Source organism: Monodelphis domestica, chromosome 2 (genome assembly GCF_027887165.1).
Source record: "Monodelphis domestica isolate mMonDom1 chromosome 2, mMonDom1.pri, whole genome shotgun sequence".
In the NCBI taxonomy this organism is placed as follows: Eukaryota; Metazoa; Chordata; class Mammalia; order Didelphimorphia; family Didelphidae; genus Monodelphis; species Monodelphis domestica.
Window position 1 is genome coordinate 467,204,744 of NC_077228.1, and position 26,581 is coordinate 467,231,324.

At 34.3% G+C, this 26,581-nt stretch overlaps 1 protein-coding gene across 10 annotated transcripts in view; it reads left to right on the forward strand.

Moving 5' to 3' along the window:
* Nucleotides 1–26,581, forward strand: part of CDC14A (cell division cycle 14A) — a 300,191-nt gene that overhangs the window by 90,390 nt on the left and 183,220 nt on the right. For 9 of the 10 annotated variants that reach the window (XM_007485031.3, XM_016429048.2, XM_016429047.2 and 6 more), the window contains exon 4: nt 6,296–6,388. In XM_007485031.3, the coding sequence (XP_007485093.1) occupies nt 6,296–6,388 (93 nt within the window). Of the gene's footprint in view, nt 1–3,831; nt 3,851–6,295; nt 6,389–26,581 lie in introns of those variants that run through there. The other variant, XM_056819138.1, reaches the window with a different exon arrangement.

Sequence of the window (26,581 nt, forward strand, 5' to 3'; positions counted from 1 at the left end):
TGGGTACCTCTATTGTGCAAGGAACTATTTTAGGAGGTGTGGAAGGATAGAAGAGATTTGGAGTTTAGGAGTGGGGTGAAAGATCTGACTCAGGTTATAGTACAAGTGTTGCTACTTAACCACTTTAGAATTGTGGCCTCATAAAATGTCCCTCACCAAGCCTCAATTTCTTAGTTTGTAGAATGAGAGTTGAACTTGCCTTTTCTAAGGCCCTTCTCAGACCCTGCTTTTTAAATAAGACATATAGCTCTTGCCAGAGCTTATAATCTAATTGAAACTTTTTTACATAAATGTGAAAAGTTAAATAAGACAGGTGGGATGATGGTTGTTGGAAGGAACACAGGTCTTTGAATTAGATGAGTCTATGGCTCCGATCTGTCTTCTGACACTAGCTGTCTGGTTGTGGATAAGTTGCTAAAGTCCCTCCTTCCCCCCACCCACTCAGTTTTTCTAGTGTAAAATGGGGCTAATTAAATCTATAGTTTTTATCCCACGCTATTGTATGGAGGATCAAATAAGGCAATATGTAAAGTATTTTGTAAACTTCAAAGCACTAAAAAGATGCCAGTTATTAATAGTTATACTTACAAGAGTAAGGACCCAACATTTGAAGATGATATAAATAAAGGCCCTATAAATTGTACAGATACTAAGTACTAGTAAATCATTCAAAGGAGGAGATCACTGTGGACCATGTTCTGAGAAAAGCTTTAGAGAATCTGATTAATTTATTTATCTCATTCTATCTCAGTCATTTTAGTGATTTTTAAAAACATGTCAAGACAGGATAACAGTTTCTTTCAGCAGATTGTTTCAGTGTCTCTTAATTATCTGGAAACATTCCTGAAATCCTTTCAGTTACAATTTAGACACTAACCCTGTTCTTGCAAATTTGATCAGGGTTTACTAAAGAATCCAACATAGGGCCAATGCCTCTAGTCATAATATTATTTTATTTTAAAAAATAGATATTTTTATATTTTTAAAAATTTAAAAATGTTCATTTAAAATATATTTGTAGCAAATATTTTAAGATATTTTTAAATGTTTTAAATTTAAAATATTTAAAATTTATTTTATTAAAATTTTTATTATAAAATTTTATATTTAAAATTTTATTTTATCTTAAAAATATAAAATTTTAAAATGAAAGCATAATTTAGTGATTTTGTGTTATTCTAGTCAAGCACATATTAGAGAAAGAAACATAACAACCCTTGCTTAAGATTCAGGTCACATTGCTGTGGGCTAGTTTTTCTGACTTTCTGTTCTAATATGACTACTCATCATTTTAGTATGAGACATCATTCTATGTAGTGGTGGCCTTGGAGATAGGAATTGCTTGGGTTCAGATCCTAAATGAGCCTAACTCCAATCAACTAGCTGTGACCTGAAAATATTTGGGCAAGTCATTTAACCTCTTAGTATTCCAGCGGTCTCTAAGACTGTAAGTTTCCAAGGAGTTGCTTGTAAAAGGGTTTCCTACAATGAATTTTTTACTTTGTAAAGCCCTTGTGATAAAGACTAGCTTTCTGATAAGATTCCCTGTGCTATTGGTAAGATTGCAATATATAAATTGCAGGGAACTGCATAGAGCTGGCCTTTATATTGCCATCAAGGAGTAATTTTTATACAGGTCAGAATCACTGAACCACTTGTTTTGTCATAGTTGGTTACATATTGATTTCTGTCAGGTAGTAAGCATTCTGAGTGACCTTGGCTCTAATGGGCAGTTGATTAGAATGGAAACATTCTCAAGCTCATGCTTATTTCTAAACTGCCTCCTTGTGATTGTAGAATGCCAAAAGATCTTTGTGGATTGGGAGCCACATTTTATTGATTTTTTTGGGATGATTTTACCTGAAAGAGGGTGGTTTGGGAGAATAGAAGATTTGACAGGCATTCACAGTTTGAGGAACTCTAAAGGCCATTTATTTATTTTATTTAAAAAAATCTATTTAATTGACTAATTTAGAGTATTTTTTCAGGATTACAAAAATCATGTTTTTTCCTTCCCCTCCCCTCAACCCCATCCCATAGCCAACACACAATTCCACTGGGTATATAAAGGCCATTTAAAGAAAAATGCCATTAGCTGTCATGAGATTAGGGTTAGAGGGCTGGCCAAAGAATTAAAAATTTTTATTTTTAAAAAAAACCTCATGAGACTGACTTAGGAAGAAAAACCTGACCCTTCCCCTAACACTTTCAAAGATCTATTGAGGATGCTCTGCCCAATGCGACAGCTGGAAATCCTTCTCTGCCTCAGTGTACCAACCTTCTGTTGATGAGCTTGTTTGAATTTCATTAGGCTGGATCTCATCCCTAGGTCTTATGGAATTGTACTCTGCTGACTTGGCTTTCAAAAAACCCAGGGCCATGACTTCCATTCCAAGATGAGGCAAGGGAGTAGGGATGTCCCTCATGTTTAATATTTAGAATTTGACATAAGCAGAATGTGGTTGAGCCTGTTTATTTTTAATTTTCCTCACAACAGAGCCTAGTCAGAGGAATTAAAGAAAAGTCCCTGAAGGAAATGGATTTCTGTGGAAAGTAGAGTATTATTTTAATACAGTGATCCCCCAACACTGGTTTTTAATGTCTATACTCAGGGGTGAGCTGGTAAATATTTAACAATGGGACCTCTGGGGGGGGGGAAAGTATGCATGACATTTTAAGTTTAGTCTGCATTGTTAACATTTTCTCCATCTCTTTATTAAGTCTGGACTCTAGATAATCAACGAACCCTGATTTGTAGTGTTTGCTGATTTCCTAAGTAAACATTCATAGTGAAAATTTAACAGTGGGTTTTTGGAGCTGGTTCCAGCACAATACTGTCTGTAATTCTCCTGAAGTGTTCACAGTTTTCTTACAGAGATTTTTTCTCACAAAATCTGAAGTTGAACATACGTTTACAGGAATGGAGTGCTCTAGAGAGCTCCTTCAGGAAGAAGGGGAGGGTGTCATGAAGTGAGTAACCAGATTTGTATGTAATTTTAGCCTAATCTGGATGTGGATGTTCACTAGAACTCTGACTTAGGGAATGGTGCCTGCTTTCTTACATGCTGTATTACATATTATTCCTCAGACCCTCGTTTTCTATCTCAGAGGCACTTCTTAAATCTCTCTTTTGGTTGAAGTTCATGAAGCTTAAAATAATTGGCTATGAGTGTAGCAGAAAGCTCCAGAAACTTGGCCTTCATCTTTTATCATCCTGGTCAAATAATAAGCATAAACAACTTGCTCATGATATTGTAGCTTTAAAACAGTGTTAGACCAGAGTGTAACTAATCTGACCCCTTTTGTAGACTGTGAAACTCATGGACCACTTGTCAGAATAATGTTTTTAAATGCATAAAATTGGAAACCAATGGTATTGAAAATATGTTAAGATATTTTGCAAAACCAAGTGCTTGGCCTCTATTTCATTGATTCACTTATAGAAACTAAATGGGATTCTTGGGTGCAAAGTATAAGCATAAACAACTTGCTTGTGACATTCATTAGACCAGGGTCTAACTAGTCCGACTCCTTTTGTAGACTGGTGAAATTCACAGGACCCTTCTCAGAATAATGTCTTTAAATGAATAAAATAGGAAATTGATGATATTGAAAATACAGTTATTATATATATGTATGTGTATGTATATACATCTATACAAACTAAATATGATTCTTGGCTTCAAGTGCTCACCTCTGTCAGAAGTAGAGGCTTTTTTAGGTGACTAAAAAAAAGACAAGATCATGTGCTTTATTGGAATATTTTAAGTATGAATAAAAATATTAACTGTATTTTTTTGTGCAGCCAATGAACATTTTCAAGAATATCCCAATCCTGACAAAACTTGAGGTAATACTTAGAGGTCATGGCTGATAATAGGAAGCCCTGTAAATGACTATTGCTTTTGCAGTGAGATGACCAGTGTTTGTACTGTGGCTGCTGTTTCTTTGCCTAGCATAGCAAAGTCTCCAGCAAGAGAATGATGCTTTACCTCATGTTTGTGCTTTGATTCATCTTACTAAGGCAAAGCTTGCTTGTTTAGGAGAGTGAATAGACCTGGTTCTTTCTTATAAAGAACAAATAACTTATACATGCAGGCAACACTTTTGTGTTTCTTTTTCTCAAAAAGTTTTATGCAGTTTAACAATGAACAAAAAACTTTAAATGTCTTGAAGGTTCCATTTTTCAGCATGGCATAAAAGAGATATTATATCAGATATACTTTAAAAAATTAGCTGTTGAGCTTGATATTTTGCAATTTTGGCTTTTGTTTTAATTGCACCCTTTGCTATTAGTGGCATTAAGCAAAAATTATTCCACAAACTATCATTTTGGTTGTTGAATGTTTAAATGATATGCAGCCTTCCGAACTTCAAAGCTGGCCCAAATGCCAAGCAGCATGCTTCTATGCAGTATACCAGCAAGTTACTCATGGGCAATGTTAACTATTTGTTGTGTTTACTGGGTGTGTGTTAGCATTCAGGTTATTTTAGCTAAGTTCATATAGTTTGGTTTTCAGAATGAATCATTAGGACTAGAACACCATTTCTCCTTTTATCCCCTCTCATTTTTGAGTTGGAAAATATCCACTATATAGTTACTCTTGTTTTAATTCATGTTTGTTCCCCTAACCCCCATTAGAATGTAAATTTTTGAGGATGGCAACTGTTTTTATTTTGTTTTCCATTTTGTCTTTGTATCTCCAATGCCTTGAATGTAGGAGGCATTTAATAATGGTTTAATAATAATAATAATGACTTATTGTGCCTTTAGGTATAAATAAGGTATATTTTATTTTTAATTTTCATTACAGTGATAAAATCTTAGAATTAGAAAATCTCTATAGATACAATAATGGACAGGCAACAATAAATGCCCTTCTATTCACTATTTCAGTGTAAAACTGATTACAATAATTGCAATGAATGAAATCAATTCATCAAATCAAGAATTGACTTGTTTAAAGAAGCAGTTCCTTAAGGATAATCTTTTTATGTTCCATTTCTTCATCTAGCAGACCTGATAAAATGTTTTACTTTCCTTTGGGACTCTAATGTTAAGTAAATGACAAATCTACCTTATTGCTTATTGAAATTAGTTGTAGTACATTGTTTTCTTATTTCTTTATTCTCTCTGATGCTATTGCTGCTATTGTTTTCTTTTGGAGATTTTCCTTTCCTCCCTTCTCCCACTTTTCTTTTTCTTCATTTGGCATATTCATTCCTGTTTTGAGATGATAGGGCAAGACAATATGTAAATGAATTGTTAAAATAGGTTAATTTGAAACTAAAAAGAGTATTAACAATGGTGGGGGGTATATATTTTGTTTTTTAAATTTCAGGGTTTCTATGAATGGGTTTCACTATTTAAATTATATATTATAAGGGTTTAAATGAGTGCTTTGACTTTATGGAATTAAAACAGATTTATGGAATTTGCGTCATGATTGGTAATCACATTCCTCATTTTAGGTATAAATATATAGCAACTTTTTGTTTAGTTTATGTGGATATCGAATAAAGTTGCATATCTGACATATCCTTTTTGAGGCTTCATTTTTTTTCTCCTAATAGCTTCTTTGTAGATAATTTTAAAAGGCTAATATCAATCACTGAATGGTAGATAGAAAGCAAGATTAGATTTGATCATCTGTCTACCATACACACTCTGAAAGTTTTGAAGAGAAAAAAAAAGTTAGATTTCAACTTCCTGTCTGAAACTTTTCTTTTTTTTTTTCACTCCCCTCTCCTGGACAGCAATCTCTCCCACCTTGAATCTTTTTTATTTATGTCTGATACATATTCTATACTTTAAAAATCATTTTGTATTGTTTTATTTATCTTTGCCTCTATTCCCTTGAACCCACAAAGAAGTAACTGTTTTTGTTTTCTCTGTAGGAGGTGCAGGTGAAACTGATTTTGCAAGAAATTAGGAGTAGATTTTTCAGATTTTGTTTAATCACATGAATTGTGTTTCTCTGACTTTTAAGTTAGAAATATTTTGGGATGAAGAGATATGTGAAAATGCCTCCTGCCTAGTACAGATCCCTATAATTTAATTGTTTTTCATGGTAATATATTCATTATGATGATAACTATCTTTATAGGGGGTATGCTATAGAAAGCATGAATAAGTAGATCCACAAAGCAGGTGTATAATCTGGATGTCCCAATTCAACATTATCCTTCAAAAGCTTATAATCAAGGAGTTGACCTTGGGTCATGTATGTTCTTTTGATGTTTGGATATTATGATAATATATATAGTTACACAAATATATTTTTCCTCTATCTAGTCATACAGTTTATCAAGAAAGAAAATTGTGCACTACACAAGTTTTGATCAACGAAAGAGAGCGAATGCTGCATTTTTAATAGGTTCTTATGCGGTAAGTGTATTTTTAAAAAATCACAATTATGCTTATGCATTTTTGTATAATACTTCTGTTTTTGTTGAATAAAAGAAGGCCCACTCTTCAGCTCTTGGGTAGTGGGCATGGTATGGGAAATGTAATACTAAATGGTTTTTAGGGGGTAAAGTTAAACCAGAATGGATTATAGCAAGGTGATAGTTATTCTTGAGGCTTTATTCTAGAAACTAGTGAGACAACATTGGAAAACCTGCTTGTAGTCTAGGTTCAACTGAGATAATGTTTTCTCAGAAAAAAAGTAACTGGAGAGAGCCAAAGTAGTCTATTTAAGAAGGCCTTTCAGGACTTGAACATTAGAAATGTATAATTGCATTTTTTTTCCTGATGGCTTTCTTAAGAGTATGAGCTTTGAGAAGAGTGGAAATCCCAAATCTAGCCTAATCTAGGCAGAATTGTATGTGTGTGTGTGTGTGTATATATATATATATATATATATATGTATATATATATATATATATATATATATATATGAGAGAGAGAGAGAGAAAGAGAGAGAGAGTAAGAGAGAGAATATGGATTAATCTCTCTCTTTTTTAAGGTTTTAGCAAGTACTTTAGAAAGAACAAAATTCACTTTCTGATCTGATGATTTGTGGACTATTTTTCTATGTTCATGATAATAACAACTATCATAAGGAAATCTAGTGTTGACTATTTTTCTATGTTCATGATAACTATTGTAAGGAAATGTAGTGTGTATGCATGATATCAATGTGTTATATATGTCGCTTTAAAGAAGGGCTTGACAAATTTCTTTGGATCTAGGAACCAGTTCTGAAATTTAGGGAGAAAATAAACTTTTTAGTTCTTAAAGAAAGTGGACAAAATAAAGATGGCATATTGCTAAATGTTCTCAACATTAGAGTAAGATCCAAATTAGGGTCATTGAGCATCTATAGAAAGATCTTGAAGAATATTCTGGAAGAGTTCAAAGAGTGATCACAGCATACTTGACAAAAGCAGTTCTGGGACCATATTTGTAGCAGGAGTCCTATTGTCTGTCTCACTCACCCCCAATTTTGCACATCTTATCCTGGGGTAGTGATGGTTAAGATCCTAGGTGAGTCACTAGTTGTACTTGGACATTCTTACACTGGTAGCATTTAAGCCAGTTGTAGTAGAGGGGAAAAAGAAAATAGACTAGAAATAAAAATACCTGTTCTTCAGACTTGAAATCTCTTTGTCCTTACACATGGTACTTCATCTTTCATCTTTGTGTTTTTTAAATAAAATAAAATTAATTTTTTCAATGAACAAAAATTATATTCTCTCATTCCCCACTTCCCCCATTGGAAACAAAACAAAGCCCTTGTGGCAAATATGCACAATCAAGAAAAACATTCCTGAATTGACCATGCCTGAGTTTATCTGTCTGTCTGTATGCACTGTGAGTCTATCACCTCTCTGTGGGAAGATGTGTAGCATGATCTCTGAGCTTTTGTATTGGCTGCCTGCCATGCCTAGACTGCAGTTTTCTTTTCCTTCAGACCACAGTTCACACTCCATTTCTTCATAAAGCCTTTATTGATCCCTTCTACTCCCTTTAAAATTACCTTGTATTTAACTACTTTTTTTATTCTCTTTATAGTAATTCTATTACTTTGTATAGGGATCTTCCAGGGGAGGAATGCAGACTGGGACCTTCCCAGCAATTTATGATCTTACAGAGTTTCCTGATAGCATCAAGAAATTAATTGTCTTGCCCCAGGATCACACAGCCTGTGTGTGAGAGGTGGAACTTGAACCTGTCTTCCTGGTTCTGAGGATAGCTCTTTATCTATTAGGTGGCATTGCCATTCTTTGCTGAGGATATTATGATAAAATAACTAGAGGGTCCTGGTGACCTAGAGCCCACCTTTTGTCCTCTTGGCATAATGGCAGTAGGAAAAGAGCTATTCTGTCAGACTATCATCCTAAGGATGATAGCAGTTCACACTTTTCTTCAGATTGGAGCCCCTTTGTTGGTAGACCTTTTAAGGGAACTATTTTTGAGTAGGCCGAGGGAAGGGAGAACCCAAACCCTGCAATTAAACACTGTAAAGCCCTAAGAAAAAAAAGCCCCAAGGAAAAAAAAGCTCCAGCATGTATTCCATAACAGTAGGAAACTGATAACCCATTTAACTCTTAAGAGCAATCTTTGCCCTCCACCTCTCCATCCCACTTCAGTCTTTTTCTGTGTCTTTTGTGTTGATATGAAACTTTCTTGTATCATCCCATTTCATGTTTTTCTTTTCCTGTGATTGCACAACAGACAACCTAGCCACCTGTCTAGGAGACAAGAGGCCAACTTAACCACTAATTATCTGTCTAACACCAGGAAAATCTTTTTAACTTCTCAGAGCCTTAGTTTCCTCATCCATAAAACGAGACTAGATTAGACTGAACTCTCCTATTTTATGTCAGTTTTCTGGTTTTAGCATTCCATTAACCCATTGTCTTCCCACATCCCCAAATACAATATTCAAGTCTGGCTGTTGTCATGATGAATCAGTGAGATGGTAGTGGGTTGAGTTAGTCTAAACCAAACCCAATGCTTGCTTTTGATTTTACATTTGTAATTACTGCTTATTTGAATTTGGGTAATTGATACCTTGCTTATATGATAGAAAGTCTATCATAACGTCAAGGTTTGAGCCACATAGACGATCTGATCTTTTTTCCTAGGTTTTGGTGATGATTTATGGTTAGTCTGTCCTTGATCTCCTCTTCAAGCCTTTATCTTGCTTTAATCTAGTTTTTTGAGATGTTCTTTCTTGGAAAGCGAGGGGAAAACATCTCAACTTGGAGACTCTTCCCCCAAATCTAATGTAAGGCTCTGATAGAATTTAAGGGTGTTAAAATAGAGGTTATTTTATGTTTTTGTCTTTGTATATTCCCTGCCTTGTAGAGGCTGTCACCTAATAGGTGATTAAAAAGTGATTGTTAGTTAATTGATTGAGTTAGTGTCTGAATTCCAAAGATTGGTGAGAACTGACATCAAGAGCATTTCATCTGCCCTTTCCCCCATTTGTTTTTCCCACAGCTATTTACTTTGACATAGTCTAATGGAATATGTTTTCTGCCATGTTTCAGAGAACTCTTGATTTCCATGAGACATTTCTAGGAATCCCTTAAAAGAATATATGGTAGATATATCTAAATTTTACCATCAGGATCCTTGGACCTATAATGCAATAGGAGTTGAAACTTCTTCAGGTATGGAAAGGTTCTAATTCCTTAAAGGATTCACAAAATATGCCTTGATGAAAGAAGTCTAGCATGGTGCCCTTTTTGTCTATTATTTACATATCGGAAAAGCTGTATTTAAAGTGATTCCTTAATGAAGTTTTATCCCAGTTGACTCATTTAAACAAGATTAGCTATTGCTTGTTTTCAAAATAAGATTAATTTCTAAAATGTCTGCATCCCTTGTAACAAAGAATAAAAACAAAGTTGACTTGTATTTACTAAGTGTTTGCTATATGTGCTACACTGTGGATTAAGTACTAGGAATAATTAGCAAAAGGTCTAAAGATATTCTTGCCTTGAAGGAATGTTACATTCTAATTGGGGGGACAACATGTAAACAACAAGGTGGTTATAAGATATATAGAGGAGGTGGAAGAACTGAGCAGTTTGAATTTGGAGAGTGACTGAGTAAAGGAAAGAGGAAACATACCAGCTCAGGTAAGTGGTTGGGATAATATCTGCCCTGATGACTCACATCAGTGGGTCAATGTTAGGATCAAAAGAGATAAAATAAATAAATTGCTTTGAGGATTCTAAAGTAACTATACAAATATCAGGTATAATAATAGATCCAGTTGAAACAGTCACAGAACAGAGATAATATATATGATGGAACATCTTATAGGCAAATAGAATTTGTGTTCATCTGTGTTTAACATAAAACATATTTTTGAAAGTATAAAACTTAGGCTGTGCTAAAGCAGGATTTATTTGCTTATAAGGACCCAGAGAGACCAAGGCTTTAGTCTTGACCCTTCTTGTACTTCATGACTTTGAAGAAGTTATAAGTCTCTTTTGATGTAATTCTTGATCTTTGTATACATCTGTACTCTTATCTTTAAGCTCTTTCTTAGACCTTGTTTTTAAAAATTTTTTATTTACAAGTTACTTAGCTAAAAAAAATCGAAGACATGCTTATCAAATTTATGGATAACAGAAAGCTTACAGAGACATCTAAATACAGTGGCTGACAGAATCAGGATGCAAAAAGATATCAGCAGGCTGGAATGATGAGCTAAATTTAACTTGAGAGTTAACGTACAAAAATCAGCATGAAGGGGTTAGCAAGTATGCCATGTGAAAAAGATTTTTTCTCATTTGTAAAATGAAGTGGCTAGATTAGATGAGCTCAGCCCTTTTTTAGTTCTTGGTCTTGTTCTCATTTGATTACTGTCTTCATGTATTGGAATGGCTGTCATGTGGAAAAGTGAATAGATTTGGGACCATGATCTTTATATATAGATTTAGAACTAGAAAGGGTACCTTAGAGATCATAAAAACCTACCCTCCTTCCTTTATTTTATAGATGAAGGAACTGAGACCTAGAGATGTTAAGTGACTTGCCTAAGATGTCATTGATATCAAATAGCTGGACCAGGATATGAATGAATCTTGGCCTTTTGACTCTAGATCCAGTGATATTTCTTATTTTTAGCTTCAAGAGTGTTAGCTATAGGATCAGTGAGGGGAAGTTGTATATTGGTGGAAAGAAAAACTCCCTGACATTTAGAGCTGCCCAAATATATATATATATGAATTAATGGAAAAATATCTCTCACTGATGGTTTTCAGGAAAAGGTAGGATGATCACCTATTTGTGTCATAAGGGAGATTTTTTTCCCAAGTGCAAGTATGACATTTTGTGATTATGTGATAGCTGTCCAGAAACCCCCCAAAATAATTGCAATAGTGTCTATTTCTATAGCAATTTAAGGTTTAATCCTGTAAAGTAGAGTGTATTTATGGTTCTGATTTTTCAGAAGGATTGAATGACTTGCCCAGGATCATAGAGCTGTCAGTAGATGGAGGCAGGTTTCACATCTGGATCTTATTATTGTAAATTTATAGAGTATCCCCTTTTACTAAGCTTCCTCAGAAGTAGCTTCTTATAGAGAAAAGTAAACTGAGATTTAGTGGTGGGACATGACTCTCTCAAGATCACACAGCTAGAATGGACGGAACACTGGGTCACCTGTTTCAGAGATTTTGTCTAGGAGGTTTATCTTTTGATATAACTTGGGCTAGCTGACCTTTGCAGTCCATTCCAATTCTTGAGATTCTGTGGGTTTTAATTGACAGCAAAATCAACATAGATATTACTGGGGAGGGCAGAAAAACCAAACCAAAACAAAAACCTAGTACAGTTTTAGGTCAAACTGATTAAAAGTTAGTTCTGTGTTCAGAAGTACTAGATAGTCCCTTCATACATTGTACTGGTCATTGGTACATGACTGGTACTGTTTTGGGTGCTGAATTTTAGAAGGAATACTTAATAGGTTTGAATGTGTGCATAAGAATGTGCTGGGATAATAAGGAAAATGGATGCCAATCACATAATTACAGATGGAGGAACTGGAAATGTTTGGCAGAGAGAAAAGAAAACTTGGTGGGGAACAGGGGGCAGGAGTGAATCCCTGTCTTCAGCTCTTTAGAAGAGGGTCCAGTGGGAAGGAGAGTGGTTTCATTTTGCATGGGGAAGAGGGATTAGACTTGGATCCAAAGGGCAAACAAAGGATCAGTGTAATGGAAGTTATGAATAAGAAGATTTCAGTTCAACTGGCCAAGCATTAGAACTATCTGAAAACTATATATACTGCTGCAATTGATAGTGAGTTGCCTGTCATCAAAACTATTCAGGCTAGAGGTTGGATGTTTGGTATCATTAATATGGCAGAGAAGAAGATACATCTATCAGTTGAAGTGCTTTACTGAATGGTTTCTGAGTTGTATGTACTTCAAGAAATCTAGGGTTCTTTCAGTCAAAGAAACAGTACATTGTTGAAAGGTGAAACGAAAAAACAGAATGAGGCATTAACAGCAGTTTTGCTTCAAAGGGAAGTTAATCTCTTGTCTTTCATCCTTAAATCATTAAAAAAAAAAACTACAGCTAATGTCAGCCAGCAGTATTTTCAGTTCCTCTTTATTAGAGTTTTGGTAAGTCTAGGAGATTCTCTATTTTCTGCTGTTTAATTGGGAGGAAAGAATGAAAAAGAGGGAAGGAGAGAGAAAAGAGAGAAACAGAGAGGGCAAGGTGGAGATGAATTGAAATGGGATAGTGGAGGGGAAATGATTTTTTCTTATATTTTCCATTTTAAAAAAGATTATTTGGTAACTAAGAATGCTTTTGTGGAATTTGTATTTACCCTTTGTCATCTTTAAATAGGTCAGGCTGGTTTTTCATTCTCCAGGTTCCTGTTTGGCAGCTCCAAAAGAGGTCAGACCCTCATCTATTGTTATACTACTGAAGGCTTTCTCTGCCTTGTCCTAGAACCCTCTGTTGCATATCCTTCTGCTCTCTTTTTACCAACTATTGAGATGGCTCAGGTTGGAATCTTTGTTTCTATACCTATTAGCTTTGTGGTCCTAAGCAAGTAAAAATGAGGATAATAGTACCTTTTTACCTGCCTCAAAGGGTTGCTGTGAGCAATGCACTTTACTAAACCTTAAATCTCTATAAAAATGTGAACTGGTACTAGTACAGCTCTTTTTCCTTCAGGTTGCTTAGTACTTGAGTTTGCCCCTCATATATCAGATCAGAATCTCAGCTCAGTGGCCTCTATTAGTTGATTATCTTTTCTTTGGAAGAATAGAGAAGAATACTGGATGTTTATTTTTCAGATATTGCTATTATATCTTTAAAACACATCATCCAAATGTTTTCTCATATCACCAATTACCCTGCCCTATACTTTTAATAAATGCCTCTTGATTTGAGTTGGATATACTGATGTTCATATAATTATATTACATATGTCTGCCTAACCTTACAAATATGAAATACATTATTGGGGTTACTCAGTGTGAAAAAATTTGCCAATGGAGAATCTTGGCTTTTGGAGTCAAGGGTCATTTTCATGAATATGTTGTACTGATCAAGAATATTTATTTGGAACCTCATCGATAGAATTGTCATGATTTATCATGGAATTTTTTATGTAGCTTAGCATGTGATATATTTTTTTAATTTTAAAATTTTAAAGGAGGGTTGTTGGGTGTCTTTTATTTTTATCATGTGATATCTTTCCCCAAAATATCACCATAAATGATGCCTACATTTTCTGTAGTCAAAATAATCTCTTGAATAGATCTCTGCACAGTGTCAAAGGTCTTGAATAAAAAACAACAGGTTTGGATTAGACATAAAGATATATATATATATATATATATATATATATATATGCTATCATTTTATTATTAAAGTGAGAAGTAAAATTTGTACTTATACACAACATTAAGAGTTCTACATCAACATCTCTCTTCAATTTTACAACTTAGAAAGACTTGAATTCTGTTAGTGTTGGCAGTTCTACTGATGTACATCAGAACCTCTTTCCATGTGCCATAGTGTAGATGATATTCACAAGTTGAGTGGTCAAAAAAAAAGTCACTTTGTGGCTAACTTTCTAATAATGAGCCCCTTTCCAAGCTTAACCAGAGTGGTTATGGGACACATTGCTAAGACCATAATTGAAATCTTTTTAGTTCTGGCAGGATCTATTAGAGTTATGCTGCATTCATACACTTAAAAAAACTTAGGGTCATCTTGAAGCCATGATAAGATACTTTATTGGGGAACTTTATTCTATTTGATCTTGATGTGGACCAATGAGAATAGAATATTGTTTTTATAAATTTATCATTCTTACTGCTAGAGAGTTGGCCACCGGACAAGTTTTTTGTTTTTGTTTTTTTATTTATTTTGGATTAAGGAACTAATGAAGATAATTTGCTAAGGTGTCTGGAGGTTACAATCTTATGTCAAGGAAAGGAGCACCCAGGTTGATGACTTCATTTTTCTTTTAACATACTGAAGGAAAACATTTTATTAAAAAATAAGTTTAAAGTTTTGTTTAAGTTTCTGTGGTCCTTTCCTCAGTATACAAAACTAATGAATAATAATTAGATTTCCTCTCTTCCCTCATTCAGTTCAATAAACAATAAATACTCACTTTGTACGATGTACCATATGCTTTTTTTTGGAACTTTAAACAAAGGTGGAACCTGTTTTGTCTCTTAATGAAGTGCCCTGGGACAAGGTATTTCATAAGAACTCTGTGTTCACAGACTGGTATGAGTACCATTAACATGGTACAGACTTTCTTTGTGAGAGCTGACAGGGTGCTTTGCCAAGGACTCTGAACGCTTCACCTCTCTGATTGCTCAAGTGGAGGGAGGGCACTGTTGCTACTCAGCCTCTCCTGGCGAGGTGGCTGCTAATAATGAATTTGGAAGAATTTCCACTCCCCTCCTGAAACTTATAAAGTTCTCTGTTCTCAAAGACTAATTGACTCTTAATAACTTTTCTCTGAAAAAAGTAAAGTTAAGAAAGCACAAGGAAGCCATTAATGTGTTTAGACACTGAATAAAGGGTTCATAAAAAGTTGCTAATGAGCATTGATATATGCCAGGCAGACAGTCTTAGCTTAAAGGGGATCATGTGATTGTATATTGAGAACTGGGAGGTCTTTAGTGGGAAAAGAGTTTAAAATCATTCAGAAGAGAATAATTTTTTCCCCTAAATGGGCCAAAATTAATTCTAGTATAGGTAAGCAGTGCCATTTGAAAACTCATTTTATAAAGGTCCACATTTACAAATTGTTGAGAATTTACATTTCTTGGCCTTTGAAGATTGATCCTGGGGGGAAAAAACAAACACCACCACCAGAAAAGGTTTGGAGGACAAAAGCTCCATCTACACTCCTAGTATTCTCTAACATTTTATGAGTTACCACTGCCTTTCAGAAATTGAGGAATACCTGCTATGAGTAGCATAGCAGCATGGTCTCAGGAGGGATATACCTGAACCTCTTCATTCAGTCCAAATCCTTTATCAGGCTTGTAAATCAGAGTGAGATCACAAGCTTAGGTTCTGAAAGAAAGAAAGGGCTTACCAGAAGCCAGAATATGGACAGTTAAGAATTTAAATAGAAACTGGATAAGGAATCTATATGGTTATTACTGTATATTTTCTAGTTCCTCATTTTAACATTGGCAAAGCTTAGAAGAAGTGGTTGATGGAACTTTGCAGGCATATTATTTTTATTGTTCTTAAAACCCAGCACAGTTTTACAGATATTTATTGAACAAAGAATTGTGGAATGCTATTAAATGCTTTTGGTGCACCCTGGCATGTTCCTTATGTGCCTTGCAGCAGCTCCCTATGGTGGGGAAGTCTCTCCTTTCATAAAAAGCTTAAATAGTATCACAGCTGTAGGGAGACACACTGCTATGTTTGATTTGTTTACTCTAACACCCTCTTGGGATGGTTTCCAGTTTGAGAGTGAGAAACTTACACACATATTTTTATTTTCAGGATAGAAACTCTGTCTAGAAACTCTTGTATCCTACAAAACTTCATGATATAGTCAGATATCTTCCAGGAACTGGTCTAATAATTTTCCATAGACTTCAAACATAAATGAAGACGAACACTGTGATGGCAGTGGTGTCTTTCTCCTCCCCAAGTCTGCCGGTGCAGTTTATCCTTCTTGGTCATCTGAACAATTATTCAGTGTATCAAGCCTTTCTTGGTCTTTTCCTGCTATCCAGAAGTAAAGCTTCCCTTCCCTTTCTGCCAAAACCCACAGTGTTTCATTTGTACTTGTCTTATTCTACTTCCACATTTTACCTTGGATTATAATGATTTGTGGCCATGGTTCAGCTCACTCATTAAGTTCATTGAGGAAGAGATTCTTTTATCTCTAGCATGAGTCCAAGTGACTTACATACATTAGGTGCTCTTTAGTGAGTGAATATTTGTGAGATTGTGTCTCAAGTTAAAACATCAATCTGTCTGCAAAGTTTTTACTCACTAAGTCTTCCTTTTTTTTCCCCAGTGTCATAATAAAAACAATTAGAAAATATATAACGATGTGAATTCTTTGTTTTCTATGGAAATTCTCAATGGTTCAGAGTATGATATCTGTTAGGCACATGCTTCACCCCCCCCCCCATTTTGCACTAATAATAATAATAATAATAATAATACCAGCCTGTCCATTTTTTTCCCTTTATCTTGCTAAGTTTCTACACAAACCTGTCATAGGCATCATTTTTTTTAAAACCCTTACCTTCCTTCTTGGAGTCAATACTGTGTATCGGCTCCAAGGCAGAAGAGTGGTAAGGACTAGGCAATGGGGGTCAAGTGACTTGCCCAGGCTCACACAGCTGGGAAGTATCTGAGGCCAGATTTGAACCTAGGATCTCCCTTCTCTAGGTCTGGCTCTCAATCCACTGAGCTACCCAGCTGCCCCCTTAGGCATCATTTTTTACAGTTGTGATATCTCATTACGTTGATGTACCACAGTTTTTTAGCCATTTGATACACATCTGCTTTCCTTCATTTTTTAATTTTTCTAAAAATGTTTTTATATGTATGTGACCTTTCCCTTTGTCTTTGATTTCTTTTGGAAATATAGGTCTAGAAGTGGTGTTACATGGAGGATGAAAAGGGCATCTATAATTTAGAGACCATTTTTTAGTATAATTCTACATTCTTTTCCAGAGTGGCTCAGCCAATTGAGTTTTACCAACACTGCATTTCTGGGCCTATCTTCTCATGGACTCTCAATCATATATAGTTTTTGCATTTTATCATTTTTACCAATCCAGGGGTATGAAGCTGCTGAGAACTCAGTTGTTTTAATCTGCATTTTTTTTATTAATGTTTTAGATGGAGTATGCTTTATATTGTTGTTGATAAGTTGCATTTCTTCTTTTGAATACTTAATGTTCATATTCTCTGAGGCCATCACCTCATTATATGGAAGGAGAAACTGAGTTCTAGAAAAGTTAAATGACTTACCCAGGGTTACACAAGAAGCATCTGTCAGAGGCAGGATTTGAATTTAGATTCTCTGACTCCAGAGCTGGTGCTCTTTCCACTGTACATACATATACTTTAAGGATCTTTCCTTTAACTTTCTCATTTAATGTCATTTTTATTTTTAAACCCTTACCTTCTGCCTTAGAAACTATATTAAGTATTGGTTCCAAAGCAGAAGATTGGTAAAGGCTACGCAATTTGGATTAAGTGTCTTGGGCAGCACCACACAGCTAGGAAATATTTGAGGCTAGATTTGGACCCAGTACATCCTGTTTCTAATCCTGGTTTCCACCTGCCCCTGGTATCAGATTTTGAGTGAATGGGGTCATTAAGTAGGATTTTCCAAGGTAAGATACAAGGAAGGAACAGAGGTTTCTCAGCTTTTAGACACATTTCATGCTGTCTGGAGAATATTTGGTTTTGAATTTGTGTCATAAGTCTCCTTCCCCTTCCCTTTTCCTTTTGTGTCTGTGACTTCCCCAGACATGGCTGACTCTGGCACAGTCTAAGCAGCAAAGTGAGTAATGATGAAGAAGGAACTAGGTCTAGTGGGTAAGGAAGAATGTTGATTTTAAGCAGTAGTGGAATCTATCCTTGCAAGAGGATTAGGGAGGGAGGGAGGAAAGGTTTTCAATTCTAGCACTGTTGGATAGGAAAGGAATTTTATGTTAAAGGGCTTAGGGAAATTGGGTATAGATGAATTCATGACTGTCATTGTTACAGTTTTGTTGTTTGTGGAAACTTGAAAATAAGAAAAAAAGAAGCCCAGATGGATTTGGTTAGGATGGGGACATCGGTACTTGAAAGTGAATAACTCATAATATGGTCACTTCCTGAAAAATATCTCAACATATTAAAACACACCAGATTGCTTTGAACTTATTTTCATGAAAGACAGGCTCATAATTTGCATATGTTTTAAGAACTTGTAGTTAAGGTAGGTAGGAAAGAAACAACTGAATAGCCTTTTTATTAGCTTTTCTGTAAACATCTAATTGTAATATGAACTTGTTTCTCTTCCTTTCTCTAAGCAACAAATCTATTGTAAATAGTGAAAAAGAACATCCTGCTCCTTGTTTGAGTTCCTTGTTGAACTTTTGTATTTGAATAAGTTCATAGAATAGTGGACATGAGAGCCTTTATTCAATTTCCATGGTAATTTTGTAACCTGATCTGTCAATGCCACATTAGTCACCTGGATCTTATTTTCCTTTCTCTTTGGGGCAGAACTAGTTTTTTTACCCATAGACTACCCAGAAAGATGAAAAAAGTGTATCACTGAAAAGTGCTTTGACTTTCTATGTGGCTCCATATCTGGATATTAGACAATCTAACTTAAAAATTAGTCTACCTTCAAGTTCCAACCAAGGCTTCTGGTCTTTTTCTTTTGATGCAAATGATAAATTGTCCATAGAATTTCTTGTTTTGCATAAAGGTATTTCCTGAGTTATAGGCACTTGGTTTGTGAAAATACTGTACATAATAAACATGGTTTTACCTTATTTCTCTTCCTTTGGGCAGTAACCAAGCTTTCCAGAGTTGTAAGTGCCATCTAGTGGCTGGAATGAGGAGCTAACATAATAACCTTGGCTTCAGAGAAGTTGAGGAGACATATTATCCATGCCTTTTCCTTTTGTCTTTTACTTCCCAAGTCATTACTATTTTCCCTCAAGCAATGACTTTTTCAAGTAGACATTCTTTCAAACTACCTTCTGTATGCTTTCTCTTGTTACATTGACTAGTTATCTCAGGGGAATTAAAAAAAAAGAACCCCAAACCAATTATAATTGTGATCAATAGACAATATCCATAGAACACATCTCTGTTTTTTTTTTTTTTAAACCCTTACCTTCCTTCTTGGAGTCAATACTGTGTATTGGCTCCAAGGCAGAAGAGTGGTAAGGGCTAGGTAATGGGGGTCAGGTGACTTGCCCAGGGTCACACAGCTGGGAAGTGTCTGAGGCCAGATTTGAACCTAGGACCTCCTGTCTCTAGGCTTGGCTCTCAATCCACTGAGCCACCCAGCTGCCCCCGACACATCTCTGTTTTGAAGTAAAATTAGACAAAAAAGTTAATGTAATTAACATTAACTTTTAAAGCTCTTGAAAATACCAGCAAGTGCCCTCTACTTAAAAAAAATTCTGTGAGTTTCCATTTATTTCTCAGCCTCCTAATTAAATTTGCTTTTGGGTATCAGCTTTCAAAATAATAATAAAAAAACTTTACCCAATTTTATACTTTTTTGTTTGTTTTTAATATTGATACGAGAGGGGATTTTTTCTTTATTATTTTTTACTTTAAATGCACAGTAATTAGTTTACTGGTAATAGACTATTATGGGCAAGGACCTAACTATCATTTAAAAGTTTCTTTAATGCTTTCCAAAAGAAAGTGTATTTTGGGATCTAGACAATTGACATAAATATTTGAGTATGCAAATCCATTTGTAAGGTGGAGAGATTTTTATATTTGAGAATAGATGTGAAATTCAGAAGGAATTTAAAAAAATTGAATTTTGATTTAGCTTAATTACTACCAAAAATGGATAGCAAAGGAATATGGGACAGGTGGCCAGATTTGAGTGCCATCATCAGGAGAAAACATTTTTAAAAAAAATGATATTGTACTATTATAACCCATTTCTTCTAGAATTCTACAGCCTTAGATCTTTTATTTTATTTTATTTTATTTTATTTTATTTTTCCCCTATGATTCTTGTTGTCTCTCTCCCCTTCTCTATAGCCCCCTCCCAGAATTGACAAGCAATTTCACTGGGTTTTTACATATATTATCACTCAAATCAGTCTTAGATATTTTAAAAAGAGCTCTGGTCCTGTGTATTAGAACCCCTGAGCTTTAATCCATCCTAACATGCTGATTTATTTTGTGACCTTAGTGCAAGTCATTTCCCTTTTTCTGAGTCTCAGTGTCCTTAGATATAAAATGATGGAGGTTATGATCTTTAAAACCCTGTCTAAATGACTCCAAATTGTGAGATGTTAAAGTTACATATTTCAGGCATTTGTCCATCACAAAAACTTCTATTGTAACTAGAAGTAATAAATGAAATAAAAAATAAAAGAAAAGTTCTTTCATTTTAAAAATGAAATTACTCACTTTTAGAAAATGCTTGGTTCACATGATCCTGTGGAACTGAACTGGATCTGCTGTTGTTGGTTTTTTTTAGTCTAATGTTTTTAAAAATACTAGACCATGAGAGACAGATATCCCCTCCACATTGCTCTTAATTCCTGTGATGTGGAGGGGAAACCTGTATATGTGTATATACATACACATATGTGTTGTATATATTTACAAATCTACATTAAACATATCCATGTGACATATTCATGTATATGTGTATTCATACATATATGCTATCAGATATGATATATACAATCGTATATGTGTCATATTGATAGCACAATAGACTTGGAATCAACAAAACCTGGGTGGAGGTTCTTTTTCAGACATTTACTAGCTGTGTGACACTTCAGAAATTGTTAATCACACCGACTCTCTCTATGCCTCATTTAAAAAAAATTGTCCAATGGGGAGGTTGAACTCAGTGGCCTTCAAGACTTCTTCTAGCTCTAAATCAAAGATTTTAGGCATTTGCCTTCTTGTTTTCCTAGGATGCAGAAATATTTATTTTTCCTTTTCTTAGATGTATTTTTTAAACTGAGTCCAAGTAGGCTTTTTCACAGTGGAAAAATTGGCTTACTGCTTACTTTGCTTATTTATATATGAATGGGCTAGCCTAGTTCAGAGATAATAATTTGATGCAAAGTTTAAAGTATTAGAAAGTAAAAGAAAAAATTAGAAAGTAACATATTAGAAATTAGGAATGCATACTGTAAGCGAAACAACCCAATGCCTTGCTGCTGTGTGTAGGTATCTTTTAGAAGAAAAACATTCTTTAACTTTAATTCAACTGACATTCATAGGATACTTGTAGGGGACAGACTATTGGGCTAAATACTAAGTGCTTTGGGGAATTAAGAAATAAATGTCAAATGGAAGAAATAGCTGTTGACTCTGGGCTCATAGGACCTAGGCATTAGCTCTGTTTCTGAGGATTCTTACCGTTGTGAAATTGGGTGAATCACTCTATTTGAGTGGGCCTTCATTTCTTCATTTTAAAAATGAGGTTAGATGAAATGTTTTCTAAAGTCCTTCCCAATTCTAACTATGAACCTATTGGGTGTGTAGAGTATGCATGGAAGAAGTAGCACCTTTGATGTGAGGACTTGCCAAGCCCCTTTCAGGGATGCTCATTTACCTTTGGTGTCCACCTCTCACCCAATTTCTTTGTGGTTCTAAGAAGCCATAGCATGCACAGTGCTACACCCTGGTTAAACTGTTTTAGCAGAAAGGCTGGATCAGGTAGCCAAAGGACTTCAAACCCATTGGTAAGTCAGAGTGGGTGTCAATACTAAGTATGTGAAGACTTCTGCTGGCAGAATGAGTGGATGAGAACAATTCATGAAGTTAAAGATTAGGGAATTATCCATATAGAGGTAATAGCTGAAGGTGTGGAAATAGATGAAATCAATAAGGGGGAAAGGAATAAAAAAAGAGGTCTGAGAACAGATTTTGGGGTGATGCCTATTTTGAGAAGAAAAGCAAAGCAAATGAAGGAGTGGTCCTTGAAGTAGGAGGAGACATTGGAGAGTTCGGTAGCAAAGAAGTTGAGGGAGAAGGGAGTTGTAAGGAGGAGGGAATTATCAACATTGCTATGCTTATTAAGAAATTGTTTCTTCTCAAATCAGATGAATGTGCATCTCTAAATAATTTCCTGCAGTTCTTTGCAATTGTCTGTGAAACCAGTCCCAGCGGATTTACAGTTCTAAATGTAGATAACCAATTTAGTTACTTGATTGAGAAAGGAATGACTAGAATCTTAAGACTATGCATATTCTCCTGAATAGTTCTAATTGCTCTTGGTTTCTAATAACTATTAGACAGGTGAGGCAGATTGTAATTAGGATTATAGATGGTATTCTAGCACAATGATTAACTCCTGTTGCAAATACTTAGCTATTTCTAGACTCTTTGTGAAGTCTGAATAAGATAGATTTTGGGGGTAGACATCAACTCTGGAGGTTTTGGTATGGTGTCAGTCTTTGCCTCACTACTATTTTAATTATTCTACTCCCTAGATTTTAGAGGCACCATATTTAGTCATTCTTGCTCCATGACTTGTGTCAACATCTGAGAAAAGAAATTGTCTTATTTTCCTTTATTAACATTCCTAATTAAAAATCTTAGCAGGACATTTACTTCATTATATTTCTCTTATTTTAATTTAGTTTTACATTATAGATACTGAAAATACCATTTCAATATTAAGCAATATGCTTGGAGTTGTAATTTCAATGTGTTGTTTCTAAATTATTTTAAGTTTGAAAGAAATTTTTTGCTTTTATAAGAGATTCAATTAAAAACAAAATTGGTTATAGCATTTTTGAATTTTGAAGGAGACTGCATTAGAAAGGTGAGAAGGTTGTAATCCTCTGTTCTGATTTGATTATATATAGCTAGTGTATTTGTGCTCAGTTCTAGGAGCTAAATTTTAGAAAACACTAATAAGTGAGCTGTGGGCAGGCAGGCTTTGTCAGAAATCTAGAGATTGTGCTCTATGAAGTTGAAGTAATTCAGATCAATGTTGTGGCTGTTATCAGGTAGCTGAAGCTTGTCTTTTGGAAGAGGGATTAACTTTGTTCTGCTTGTCCAAAGAAGGCAGTAATAGGAACAGTAGATGAAGCTGGATAAAGGCAAATTTTGGCCGGATATTGGGAATAACATTTTTAACAATTACATTGGTCTGAAGTTTCATGCCTTATGAACTAGCAGGTTTTTTTTTTATTACATGAAATCTTCAGTCAAAGGCTATCTTACTTGTCAGGCATATTTGAAATCTATATGCTTATTCAGGTATCGTTTGGCTTATATGAGCTCCAAGGTTCTTTCTAACTCAGAGATACAGAGATTCTATAAACCGTAAAAATTTGTTAAAAACTGAGTGTGAAAACTGTTTGGCAAGTGGCAGTATACAATGGAATGAAAGAAAATTCTAAAAATAAAATTTATTAATTCTTTTATCTTATTGCAATGAAAAAGCATACTGCTATACATGAGAAAGAATACATCTCTTTGTAGTGTCAATTTCTTTTCTTAAAAAAAAAACAACAATAATTTTTTACTTAGAGTCAATACTCAGTATTGGTTCAAAGGAAGAAGAGCAGTAAGGTCCAGAGAATGGGCATTAAGTGACTTACCCAAAGTCATAAAGCTAGTAGGAAGTGTCTGACGGATTTGAATCCAGGACCTGGATTTCAATGCAGTGAGCCACCTAGTTGCCCGTGAGTCAATTCTTTTAAAATACAGTACTTTTTAAGATGACTGAAGGTGGAACATTTTGTAGTACTTAGTAAGTACTTAGATCTTTAATTTAGAAAAATATTAATGCTAATATCCCTCCTTATGTCTTTAAAAAATTAGAAATCATTCTATAAAATACTGTAGCTGAACAGCATCTACAGATAATTGAAAATTCCCTAGAATTCTCTTTTAAACCTAATGTAATAATCTCATTAATTTGTTACTGTGGTAAGAGAAACTAATGACATGTAACTATTTATTTGAATGGAGCCCCTTGAAGAAAGGCATTGACCACTTTAAGGGCATTAATGTGATAATTTTCAATGGATTTAATATAATGGGGAACATAATATCTGTTTTGCAGATGCTGCACCAAGAGATTCATAAAATCCTAGCTTTAAAAGTGGAATCCAATCTCTTCATTTTCTAAAGGGGCAAATAGGCCCCATGTGATTAAGTGATTTGACAAAGATTTGATTCCAAATCTAGCTCCTTTTTAATATTTAGAAGTTGCTGTAGGCAGTGGTCTCTAAACTTTTAAATTTAATTCTCTTCTTGGCAAAAAAAATTTTTTTAGTGCTCCTCCCATATATTTATATATTTGTATTTTATAAATTATATGGATGTTTTACTATAGTAAATATGTAAAAAAATTAGACATTAAAATAGAATCTAAGGATAAGATCATGATGAAAAGTAACATTTAAAATAATTTTGATTTATTAACACTATAGAAACCTTTCTGAACTTCTAAAATATTACTATTTTAGTTAAGATCAACATAATTGGAGATGCTCCAGTATTTTTGAAAAATTTGAAATAAGTAATTTGAAGGTCTGGTTCTAGGTTCAGTTTATTTTAGTGCTTGACTTTATGGCCTCACAAAGATACATAGATCCAAATGAAAGAAGTAGGTGGTTTTCATTTTTCAGTACCATTAACTAAATCTGGAAAAATTTTTGTTGAAATTTGGCTAGTAAATTTTGATCTTTGATTGGTGATTATTTTTTTAATATGGCTAAAATTTTAAATGAATATGTAATAAAACAATAATTTTAATATATATATGTAGATTCAAAACTTATTGAAACTCTTCCTTTGGAAGATTTTTAAACAAGTTAGAAAATTCTTTCATTTTTTAAAAGCACAGATATGAGAGGGTTTGTGGCTTTTTTGCATTTTTTTTTGTCAACAAGCTATTTTAAAATGTTTTGTTAATTGCAATACTGTCATTAGCTAGTAATCTCAAGGTAAAATTACACACTAGGGGTAAGTTCAACATTAATAATAAATACAAATATATTTTAAACAGTCTTATTGATCATTTTAATTTTGTTGGATTGATATCTTATCAGATATGATTAGATTATTATTTTAAAACATCGTAATATGATTGATAATGAGCTTCATTAAGAATAGAGGTGTCATTTTTGCTATTTCTTTATTGTTTTCTTGTGCTCTCATTACTAACATTTTCCCCAAAGAATCTTTTAAAGTCACATGTTCATTTTGCAAGAATTAGTTTAAATTGGGTCATACCATCCATAAATAAACTTAACAGGGCATATGTAAACTGAACTATACCTCAGATAACACTGAAATCAAGTGAATGAGTAGAAGGGTATGACTGCCAACTCCTCCTTGTTGAACTCACCCTCTTTCCTCAGGATACCTTGAATACTGTATGTGATATGTGGTCATTTAATATATATACTTAGTGGTGATACTGTGTCACTCCACACGTTAAACATGAACAAAGTTTAATTTCTTCTTTATTTAAAAAATAATGAACAGGAATTCCTATAGTTTCTTCCTGTGCAGCAATGAATCACATATTTTTGAGGCATGCATCCCACCTTGGATACTACTGGCATTTAAGTTGTTAGAGTTGGGAATAGAATTGGTATCTGTTTTTTAAATTATTATTTTTAACATTCTTTTCTTTTTAAATTACGTTCCAAATTTTCTCTCTCCTCCTACCTCTCTCTTATCCACTGAGAAGGCAAGCTATCTATCTATCTATCTATCTATCTATCTATCTATCTATCTATCTAATCATACAAAACATTTTAATGTTAACCATTTTTAGAAATTAAGAAAAATAGGAAAATTATACTTCAGTTTGCACTAAGAATTCTGTCTTTGAAGGTGGATAGCATTTTTTTTTTTATCGTGAGTCCTATGATGAAACTTGGGTCACTATATTGCTTGGAGCAGTCAAGTCTTTTATAATTGATCATCATTATAAAACTGCCATTATTGTGCAGAATAATCTCCCAATTCTTCTCACTTGAATTTGCCATGACACCAATACATTTCTTGCAACATAGTAATACTGCATTACAATAATATACCACAACTTCTTCAGCCATTCCCAATTGATGAGCATTCTCTCAATTTCCAATTCTTTGCCAGTATTGAAAAGTTGCTATAAATATCTTTGTACATAAAGGTTTTTGTAAATTTTTCTTTGATCTCTTTGGGATACTGACCTAGTAGTGGTATTGTTGGATCAAAGGGTATTAATACTTTTAGAACTTTTTGAGTCTAGTTCCAAATTGTTCTTCAGAATGGTTGGACCAGTTTACTACTCCACCTACACCAGTTCATGAGTGTATCTTAGTCCCTGTGGCATCTGTCATTTCCAATAGATATGAGGTGGTATCTCAGAGTTTTATTAACTTGCCTTTCTCTCATAAGTAGTGAACCAGAGCA